The 11,912-nt window shown below is 37.1% G+C and overlaps 1 protein-coding gene across 1 annotated transcript; it reads left to right on the plus strand.

The window, feature by feature from the left end:
• The first annotated feature begins 938 nt into the window (after positions 1-938).
• LOC150040489 (melanoma-associated antigen B4-like) lies at positions 939-2,599 on the plus strand. The gene is made up of 2 exons (XM_090326185.1): positions 939-998; positions 1,080-2,599. Exon 2 carries the CDS (start codon positions 1,108-1,110, stop codon positions 2,140-2,142), a length of 1,035 nt encoding a protein of 344 aa, XP_090182311.1. The 5' UTR covers positions 939-998; positions 1,080-1,107; the 3' UTR covers positions 2,143-2,599.
• Positions 2,600-11,912: the final 9,313 nt, after the last annotated feature.

Here is an 11,912-nt window from a genome sequence, read left to right on the forward strand (position 1 = left end):
TGGCCGGAAGTAGAAGACTAGTGAGGAAAAGGACGAGCGGTGAAAGGTCGGATGTGAAAGACGCTGACTGCTTCTACTTCTGAGATATTCAAGTGTGGCGCTTTGCTGTTGTGTCGTGTCTTCAAGTCTCGTGAGAGACTTTTCAAGTGTAGTCAGGGGGCTTGGTGAGTAATTTGAGTTTAAAAAGAATCCTATGGAATCCACGAAAATTGTAGGCTGCTGATTCCTTGAAAGCCCGGCCATATTGGGCCCTTCCGCCATTAAGTCGGAAAAGTCCGGGAGTATTTTACTGAGGGCCAAAGGCCATTCACTTCACCTAGAGGGCTCAAAAAATAAACGTCTTGGTCTGTGGCATATACAATAGGGTTATCAGATGAGTAAATTTCGTATGCCATGGGGGGAAAAAAAGGCCAGTTGTGATATTGATCTCAAAAGTGGCCAACTATGACTGTTTTCCAAGCAATCCTGGCAGATTGAAATATATATGTACTCCTTCACTTTACCTTTTGCAAAATTAGTGCAATAGAGAACTTGCTCAATGAAAAAAAGAAGCTGGTGAGCCTTGCAAGATTCTCAAATAATACAAAACAAAACAATTCAAGATGATGACCCTAAGCATTTATGGGAACCACAGTATAGGCATGTAGCAATGAGGGTCCTTATTTTCTCTCTTGTCTAGGAGTCCTGAACGATGTTGTGTCAGTGTGCTTCTTTACTGGTACCAAGGGAGGTGGTAATGTTATTTTCAGAGCAACAAAGAGAAGGCGGATGGCCCTGGATATAAACTTGCCGCAAATTAAATATAAAACAAGAAGATTCTGATTCCAGAACAATGAAGGCCTCACTGTCTTTCAGGCACTCTTGTCCATAAATAAGTTCAGTGTCATTCAGTGACCTAACATTCTCTTCATTTCCTCCACAGGATTCTCAGGACTTGTACAAGGTTCTTGGTGGGTTTCTAAGCAGTGTGATTGAAGAAACTTGAAGAGGGGGCATAGGTAAAGCCAAATTCTTCTCCCCATGATGACAGTAGTTGTAGTCTTTCATTCCTCCACTCTAGATTTCTTCTGCTTTTTCAGGTCTCCTCAGAAGCTGAGCCTAGTTATCATGCCACGAGGACAGAAGAGTAAGCATCGCTCTCGTGCCAAGCGTCAACTGGCTCGTATTGAGAAACAGATTCTTGAGGATGCACAGTACATTGAGGGAGAGGAGGCAGAGTCCTCATCCTCCCCTCCTGTGAATGAGGGTGCACCCTCCAGCTCGCCTTCTGTCTGTAATTCCCAGCAGTCTCAGGCAGAAAAATCCTATGAATCTTACAATGCAGGGGCTGGCGGTGGTGGTTCCAATGTGGGTGCAAAGGGTGTTGATAAAGGTGCAGATGAGGAAAGTTCCTCTGCCTCTCAGGAATTATGCCCCCCCCAGATTCTGTGTAAAGATTCTTTTGAGTGGAAAACAAATAGATTGATGCAGTATATGCTAGAGAAGTTTAAAAAGAACGAGTACTTTACACAGGCAGATATGCAGAAGCTCATGAAAGGGAAGTGCAAAGAGAACTTCCCTGAAATTTTTAAGAAAGCATCTGAGCACCTGGAGTTGATTTTTGGCATTGAGATGAGAAAATCTCATCCCAATAGTGAAACCTATACACTGATCAACAAGTTACGCCTCTCCAGTGACAGCAGTCTGAGTGGCAGATGGAAATTTCCCAAAACAGGCCTGGTGATGATACTCCTGGGTGTGATCTTTATGAGGGGTAATAGTGCCAGTGAGGAAGAGATCTGGGAATTCCTTAATTCATTGGGGATATATGCCGGGAGGAAGCATTTAATTTTTGGGGAACCTCGAAAACTCATCACCAAAGATTTAGTACAGGATGGCTACCTGGAACACTACCGGGTACCTGGAAGTAATCCTCCCAGCTATGAGTACATGTGGGGTTTCAGAGCCTATGCTGAAACTACCAAGATGAAAGTACTGGAGGTCTTAGCCAAGATCACTGATACTGAACCTCGTTCTTTTCCTCTCTTGTATGAGCAAGCTTTGAGAGAAGAGGAAGAGAGAAAAGCAGAGAATGCTGAAGTTGGTTATGGGAAGGCAAGGGTTCCTTCCCATGCTAGGTCCCACAAGTCCTCTCATGTTTAGCTGGGTCTGTGAGTTCTCAAATGTTTGAAGAAGTTAGTCTTTTAAGTCTGAATTAGAGGGAACAAAATGTACATCTCCTTTCATTTTCCTGTAACGTTTTAATGCTATATCTCAGTTCTTATCCATTCTCAAGACTTGTCCATTCATTTGAAGATTTATTTTACTTCAGATTATAATCTTTATTGTTTTACTCCTATATCCACTGCTTTTTCAGAAGGTTGGAAAATTACCATTTTAGTGTCTATATAAAAAATTATGTGGGTAGGAGAGAATAGATTTTTTTCTTTTTGCCTATTATACATGATCAAATTGTATAACTTTCATGTGTTCATTTGAAGATTAATTTGGTGTGTTTCTTAACATAATATATGACATGTTTATTGCTATTTACCAAGCTTAATAGTTTTGTTAGTCTTAAGTGGATAAATTCTTTATACCGTAACAACTACATGTGAAGAGGAACTTTTACAAACAAATGAAAAGCATTGGAATACAGCTGATATTACAAAATGTTAAGACAAAAATAAATTGTTTAATTCATAGTTTACTGTATTCTTTTTGCCCATTTCTAGTAATAATAAATGGCATACACATGGATTTGGTTCCTTTAGTCAAGCTATAAGAAATTAACTTTTAAGAATCAAGTTTCTTACTTTTTATTACTTGGATAGCTTTCCCCAAGTCTTAACTGAACATCGTTTTGGAAGCCCCTAGAAGTACTAGTGATGGTAAAGAATAGAAGATCCAGCATCTGCCCATAGGCTTTTAGAGTTGAATAGCTGCTATTTTACAAGCAAGATGGTGAGGTGGTGTCAAAAGCAGAATGGACAAGGAGAGGAGGAATGAGGAAAACAGGGTTCAGATGGAAGCCAGGTATTAAATTCATCAAGATAATGTCAAACATTAGGAGATTATAATTCTGTCAGCGTGAAATAATTTAAATAAGGCCTTGTGGTAGGATAGATGGAGCTCTAGGCATGATGAGCAAGGGCCAGAACCTCTTGTTGGTGCCATTGATTAAGGGCCTTAGTGCATAAGAGGAAAAAAATCTTAACAGTTCCGCAGTCGTCATCTGAGGTAAGAATGTAATAAATCTGTGCATTTGTGCCAGTACACATAAATACACTTACACAAACCATACACAAGAAATTTTAGCTACCAAAAAACTCCTGACCTGTCACCTACTATGGAGTAGTTTAGCTATATTCTGTTATATGTAAGGAGGTAGACATAGGAGGTTCAAAGCCATCCTGGGCAGGAAAGTCCATGAGATTTATCTCCAATTAATCACCAGAATGTGCTAGAAGTGAAGCCATGGCTCAAGTGATAAGAGTGCTAGATATAAGCAAAACTGCTCAGGACAGCACTAAGGACCTGAGATCAAGGCCCAGGGCAAGAAGACAAAAAAATACATTTTAAATAACTTGGAAGATAATTTCTACAACTAAGGGAAGGCTTATTTGTTGATAAAAATGAAATAATTGAAGAAGTATAAGTGAGATAGAACACTTAGAAGAAAGGTCATCATCCCTTTACCCAAAACAGGAGCTTGTGAATTAAAAGCTGGAGAACAACCCCACGCCCAAATGAATTAACATGCTATAATTGGGAAACCTTACTCAGATTTACTTGCACAGCAGCCTTGTAATTGAGCTACATCTTTTAGAGTTTGCATATTCTCTAAGATAGGTTTAAAGTTCAATTTTATACAGGAAGGTTGTTAGAATCTTAGGTCAAAATAAATTAGGGAAGTTGCACTGTGGCTCAAGGAGTAGAGTGATAGCCTTGAAGAGCTCAGGCCAGAGGTCAAGCCCCATGACAAACACACAAAAAATAAATAAAAATACATTAGTAGTAACTTCCCTATTACAGACTCAATCTTTGCCTAGCATCGTGCCAGGTGGTTTAAATTGATTACGCACCCAAATCTTACATAAAGAGTTTATCAAATTCTCTCTGAAGACAACTCTCAGTTTTTCAAGGTTATGGACCAGTAAGTGGCAGACCTGGATTAGATACTGACCAAAATCCTTTAGAGTTCATACTGTCACATTACTACCTGAAGCAGTTCTCATGTCACCCATTTTCTTTGTATTATTTCAGTGTTTATTTCTGGTGGTAAGGTCAGTGGTTCACAAAATACTGTCTTGGAATACACAGGCAAAAGAGTAAGAAGTGAAAATATAAAAATAAATGTGAGTTGTGATTAAAGAGAGAGGATGTGAATTTGAGTCTAATTTGAGCTATACAATGAGTTTCAGGCCAGGCTAGGCTATATAAATTTGCTACCAGTGTGGACTACATTGCAGGATGTTGACAAACAAAAAAAGGAAATGAAGTGAGGAGAGGGAGGGAAATGTATGTAATATTTTGGTGCAAACCAGAAAAGAGAAATCTATTTGTGAGAAAAGAGATGCAATCTGATTTTCATCAGAGCCCTAAAAATGTTACGTAGACCCATAATGGACAAGCCGAAACAATGTTCAGATAAAGTTCTTGAGAGGATTAGCTTCTTCCCCACTTTATCTACCCACTTGTTCTTGTTCCTGATTTAGCTATTCCCAGCTTAGGTAACATGCCAGCATTTGTTTATTTCAGAATTTCTTTAAAAGGCTGGGAGTTTGGCCTAGTGGGAGAGTGCTTGCCTAGCATGCACAAAGACCCAGGTTCAATTCCTTGGTACCACATATGTAGAAGAATGCCAGAAGTGGTGCTGTGGCTCAAGTGGTAGAGCTCTAGCCTTGAGAAAGTCCAAGGGCAGTGCTCAGGCCATGAGCTCAAGCCCAGGACTGGCAAAAAAAAGAATTCATTTGAAGAACTTCTTTCACAATTTCATGTTATATACAGATACCTAATCAAAGTGTGTGGTAAACCCTATTTTTTCCCCTGTGGTGCCAGGTTTTAATATGTACCTGATTCTTTTGCTTATTTGTTAACTTTATAAAAATTATGTGAAGAAAATTTTTACCGTATTTAGTTATTTGAAGTCAGATAGGGAAGGGAGGAAAACAAGGTGAGGGGTGGGGTGGGGGGAGGGAAATGGGAACCAAGAAATGAGAAAGGGTATCAATGTTTTTCTTTTGCCAGTCCTTGGCTTGAGCTTAGGGCCTGAGCACTGTCCTTGGATTTTCTCAAGGCTAGAGCTCTACCACTTGATCCTCAGCACCATTTCCAGCTTTTTTCTATGCATGTGGTACCGAGGAATCGATCCCTGGTCTTCGTGCATGCTAGGCAATCACTCTACCATTAGGTCAAACTCCCAGCCCGAGAAAGGGTATCAATGTATGTGAAGTAATGCACTTTCTATCTGGTGAATATAATGTAACCCTTCTATTAATTACAATAAAAATATATGAAAAAGAAAATTTTATTCTTTGAACAAAACTGATATGTCATTTTAAGAAGCTGTAATATAACAGCAATGACAATATAAGATCTCCTTAACTCACCCTGAGTGAACAACAAGATTTATTATTGCAATAAAATAACTATCTTATTTGATTCAAACTGCATTCTTTTGAAAATGATTTAAATTTACTGTTAAGGAAAATTTTAAATTATATGTCAATGGCATATTTTTTAAAATAAGAATACTAGCTGGGTGCTGGTGGCTTATGCCTATAATCCTAGTTACTCAGGAGGCTGATATCTGAGGATCACAGTTGAAAGCTAGCCTAGTCAGGAAAGTCCATAAGACTCTTATCTTCAATTAAATGCTAAAAAGAGGCTAGAAGTAGAACTGTGGGTCAAATGATAGACCACTGGCCTTGAGCAATGAAGTTTAGGGACAGGGTACAAGCCTTAAGTTTAAGTTATAGGAATCAAATTAGGAGTTGGAGGTGTAGCACGGTGGTAGGACACCTACCAATGAGTGATAAGCAGCAGATTCTTATTTCAAGTCTCATGCTCAGACAAAAGAGAAAAAGAAAAGTACCAAAAACAACTCATAACAATGAGTATGACTGGTTTCATGACTATTTTACTTATATCATCAAACTATGCTTATATTTCATTTCCAATGGTATTCAAAGCTCATCTAAGATGAACTTATATTTTAATTTCAAAATGCTCAAAAACATTTTTTGAACTGAGATATCAGGAGATATGTTTATTACATCAATTCTAGAAAAGAGGATTGTTGCACTAAAGTATGGTCTCTAAAACAAAAAATTTTGCCTAACAGGGACACAATACCTATGCATAATAAACACAATAAATCTGGATACCCATAAGACACAAAAACTTAACCATAATATTTTGATTTTTTTTTCCTATTGTGTTGTTTGAAATTTTTTGCCAGTCCTGGGCTTGAGCTCAGGGCCTGAGCAAGTGTCCTTGGACTTTCTCAAGGCCAGAGCTCTACCACTTGAGCCTCAGCACCACTTCTGGCTGTTTTCTATGTATGTGGTACCAAGGAATTGAACCTGAGTCTTTGTGCATGTTAATCAAGCACTCTACCACTAGGCCAAACTCCACGATGTTGCTTGGAAATTTTCAATCAGCTTAAAAGTTGTATATGTTGGAGTGTATGCTCTATAATTCAGTGTTCTATTACATGAAATTGTTATCTTAACATGACACTACATTTCTCAGACTTAATTTATTTTATTAAGTGTAACCTAATTATCTAGGCAATTAAACCTGTTTATTAAACAACTTCAATTATCACCATAATAAATAATACATAATAAATAAAATATACACCCCACACCTGAGAGTTCACTTGAATTTCAGAACATATTCTGAAAAATTATGGGTTTCATTAATAATGATTTTTGAACTCTGCATCTTTCTTTACATTAGCTATTCAAAATAAGGGAAGAAATAATACCTGGTAAATGAGACATGGCCTCTGATTTGCTTTATACAATTTTTATATAAGTTTAAATATATGTGAAATTAAGGCTTTAAAAAATGAATGGGCAGGGAGTTTGGACTAGTGGTAGAGTGCTTGCCTAGCATGCAGGAAGACCGGGGTTCAAGTCCTGGGTACCACATACACAGAAAAAGCCAGAAGTGGTGTTATGGCTCAAATGACAGAGCTCTAGCCTTGAGAAAGCCCAAGGACAGTGCTCAAGCCCTGAGTTCAAGCCCCAGGCTTGGAAAAAATTAATGTAAAAGTTTGAAAAAATAATGTACATGCTTAGTGATATATTTATGTCACTAATGTTTAAAATAAGATTCTAGGAAATAATTACTTAGGACCTTTTCTCAAATGAGGAATTTAGTATAAAGGATTATTTTCATTTATAAAATTGCTTTTTGGAGCTGGGAGTTTGGCCTATTGGTAGAGTGCTTGCCTATCATGCACGAACACCGAGGTTCGATTCCTCGGTATCATGTACATAAAAATAAAGCCAGAAGTGGTGCTGTGGCTCAATTAGTAGAGCTCTAGCCTTGAGAAAGTCCAAGTTCAAGCCCCAGGACTGGCAAAAAACCCTACCTTTTGAAAATGAAAAATACTCTTTATCCTTAGGAAGATAATGTTAAGTGAAGGATTATAAAGCAGTAACTGATGGCCAAGTGCCATAGCTCACATCTGTAATCATAGCTGCTTAGGAGGTTGAGATGTGTGGATCATGGTTTATCATCAGTAAACTAACAAGAACCTTCAGTGGCGCTGTGGCTCAAATATTAGTGTGCCAGCCTTCAATGAAATGTTAAGTGACAGTGACCAGTCCCTGAATTTTAGCCCGAGGACTGGCTTACATTTGTGTCGGCACACACACACACACACACACACACACACACACCTGATGATCTTTGTGAATAAAATTAAACAACAAACTACAAAAATTATTGTGTAGTTTGTGGTATTGAACACAACACAAACTGATAATTATTTATGAATCAATAATAATTCATGGAGTAAATAAATTAATCAACTGTTTAAAATTTATATTACCTAAATATGATATACATTTACATGTCAAATTAAATGTTGCCTGCTTAGCTAATCCCCATATTATACTTACAATCATTATTACAGTAAACCCTCAGGCATGTTAATTATCTACATAACCACACAAGAAACATAAATCTAAATCTGTCATTGTATTAACAGGATTAATTTTGTTGATCCTAATGTTATCAGGGTATCCCGATCATTTCTTTCTCTAGTCCCATGTGTTACTATCAAAATTATACCCTTAGACAGAGTAAAGGATGTTTACTGTTTGGCTCAGGGACAGCACCCAGGCCTAGAGTTCAAGCCTCTGAAGTGGAGAGCGAGAGAGAGCGAGAGAGAGAGCGAGAGAGAGAGCGAGAGAGAGAGAGAGCGAGAGAGAGAGAGAGAGAGAGAGAGAGAGAGAGAGAGAGAGAGAGAGAGAGAGAGAGAGAGAGAACAGGGGAGAGGGGAGAGGGGAGAGGGGAGAGGGGAGAGAGGAGAGAAGGGAGAGAGGAGAGAGGGGAGAGAGGAGAGAGGAGAGAGGAGAGAGGAGAGAGGAGAGAGGAGAGAGGGAGAGTGGGAGAGGGAGAGGGAGGGAGAACAAATCCCAACAGATAGATGAATGGATGGACAGATGATAGATAGATAGATAGATAGATAGATAGATAGATAGATAGATAGATAGATAGATAGAAAGAATTGGATCTTCATTTGTAGAAAAGTTAAGAAAGGGCTGGGGGCATGGCCTAATGGTAGAGTGGTTGCCCTATCATTCACGAAGTCCTGGGTTCCATTCTTTGGTACCACATACACAGGAAAAAGCCCAAAATGCTAGTCTTGAGAAAGCCCAAGTATAGCACCTAGGCCCCGAGATCAAGTCCCAGGATTGTCAAAAAAAAAGAAAGAAGAAATGCTAGGAAACCCTATTACTTTTATATAATATATAAATGTATTTTGATTCTCTGTGTTATTTTCCTTTATTCCATTTGCATTATTTCTATTTTTACCTTTGCTTTTAATTTTAGTTTTACAAAAAAACATTCATGTGGAGTCTTTCTCTCTTACATTGATTTCTTTGACTCATAACCTTATTTCTGTGGCAAAATCTAAATTGAACTTTAGGGAATGAGACAGGAAAAGATGTAGTCGCTTATAGTTAATGTATTTATTCATTCACAACATTCCCACGGTTGAGAGCGTTGTCTTGCAAACAACTCATGTATGAGTTCCCCTGTCCCCGGCATCTGTCCAAGCTGAAAAGGAGTTCTGGGCTCAGGGTTATCAAAGTTTTTCTTATCTATGTTCTCATGAGAAAAATAACCAGTTCTCAAATGAAAAAATTTTACTGAAACATTCTCCATACACAAATCATCTTAAATTCACTTTGTATTTGGTATGGCTATTTGTGCTAGACAAGTGAATTTATCTAAACAAAAATAAACTTCTCAAGGGTTTATGGCAGGAGATGTATTTGGATCTAAGTTTCACTGAAATGAAGATTCAACTCTCTTCAGAAAATGACAGATAATCATATGTTCCCCTCAGTTATTATGTTTTACAGCCATGCTCTCAGGAATTTTATTTTTATTTATTCTTGCACACATGACCAATAACTTTAACTTACCCATGTGAAACTAGTAATATATAATATATGCACTTACACATACATATATACAGAGGCAAAATTTATAATGATTTTTGTTTAAAAAACCCTTTACATTTTTCTGCATGGTTGTTTCATGATTTTTGAGTCATGGTCTCAGTATTGCAGAGAAGGATCTTTACATATATTCTAGTGTTAAACTATCCTTGTAATTAAAAACATATGCTCATTTTGGTCCTATTATATAATGATTCCTATATTCAATATATAATGTGGTTCGGTAACATTTTTCCTAAGATTCTGTTCGGCTTCCCCAAAAGAATTTTGATGCAACAAAATAATTTGGTAAAATCTAGTTAACACTGGATTGGAAAGGTTAATATTAATATTTAAGAGTTATGCTACTTTTGTCTATGAGTAACTTTCTATTCATTTTCTTTAGGGTATCTTCTTTTAGGTTTTATTTCCTGTTAAACTAATTTTCTCATATATGTTATTGTTATTATCATCAATATGTTATTGCTGTGAATAAAAACTCTTTTTTCTCTGTGTAATTTCCTGTTATTACAATGAAAATAAATAGCTAATTGGCCTTTACAAATATATTTTTCTTTAAGAACAACTGGAATTTGAACTCAGGGCCTTACTCTTCTTGGCATTTGACCATGCTCCCAGCCCTTTGTGCTTTATTTTTCAGATAGACTTTTATGCCTTTTCTCCTCAGAGAGCTTTAGGCTGTGATTTTCCCATCCTTAGCTTGAACTCAGGGGCTCAGGCTGTTGTTGGCGTCTTTCACTCCAAGCTATCACTCTATCAGCTTAAGGAAATATTACTTCAGTTATTTGGTGGGTAACTGGAGCTAAAAGTCTGACCGACATTTTGCTTCTTTTGGCTTCAAACCATTATCCTCAGATCATAGTCACCTGAATAGCTAGGATTACAGATATGAGCCACTAGTGCCAGGTTCTGAGATGACAGTTATTTCATGATATATTAAACTCTGAATTGATATTTAATCATTTCTGTTGCATTTTAAGATTTTGATTTTATGATAACTTCATAACCAAAAGCCATATTTCATTTTTTGTTTAAAACTTAGTTTGAATTTTATTGATATAATTTATTGATATAATAAAATATAAATTCCTCTTTTCAAATATCTTGAAAAAAAGTCATCATTAACGATGTTTTCTCCCTTAAAAATAAAAAAGACTATTTAAAACATTCTATTCCCACAAATATTGAAATAGATCATATTTATCTTCAAAGATACCAATTGTTAAAATACACCAAGGAGAAATGTTATTGATAAAAAACTTTATTTAAGTTGAGTTAATAGTTAATCACCACCCCAAATCAAAAGGAACAGGTGAGTTTTACCCAATTTTCAAGAAAATTTTGCTATCAATTGTTCAAGATCTCTCCAACAAAATAAAAGCAGAAGGAAGGTAAAGTCATATTTTCACAAACATAAAATACATTAAAAAGAAGCCAGGCATGGGTAGCCCATGACTATAATTACAGAGATTTAGGAAGCTAAGATAGAAGCTAAGAGTTCAAAGTTTGCCTGGGTGGAAAAGTTTAGGAAACCCTTTCTCAAAATAACCAGTAAAACACAAAACTCGAGGTGGCTCAAGTGGTAAAGTTCCAGCTCTGATTGAAAAAGCTGAGAGTTTGAGTCTCTGAGTTCAAGCCAAAGAACTGGCACATACACACGCACACAAACTATTATGAAGAGGGAAAAATACAAGCCAACATTTCTCATCAAAATTGGTCTAAAAATCTTCAATAAAACTTTTGAAAAAGTACCATAAGGTGGACAAAATACACACTATAACCAAGCAGTATTTTCTGTGGCTGTGCATTTTTTTTCTGTTGTGGTTGTTGTTGGGTTTTTTTTTTTTTGACATTTTTGGGACCATTCCTGGGGAATAAATTCAGAGCCTAGACACTGCCCCTGGTCTTTTTGTTCAAGGCTAGCACCATATCACTTGTACTGTATACATCTTCTGGCTTTTTGGTAGTTAATTGGAAATACAAGTTTTATATACTTTCCTGTGGGGACTAGTATCAAATTGGTATCCTCAGATCTCAGCCTCTTGATTAGCTAGGATTACAGGCATGAGCCACCAGCACCCAACAATTATACAACTTATGGAAAGCATAATGTGACAAAGCAATCTTGTATTAATTACACACTGAAGTGTGTAAAGGCAAAAGGTGCCTGACTGTCATTTTAGAAATGATTCCAGGAAGCAATCCTTAAAGGCAAGTGTAAAA

This window comes from Megascapheus bottae, chromosome X (genome assembly GCF_031878675.1).
Source record: "Megascapheus bottae isolate mThoBot1 chromosome X, mThoBot2.hap1, whole genome shotgun sequence".
Lineage (NCBI taxonomy): Eukaryota > Metazoa > Chordata > Mammalia > Rodentia > Geomyidae > Megascapheus > Megascapheus bottae.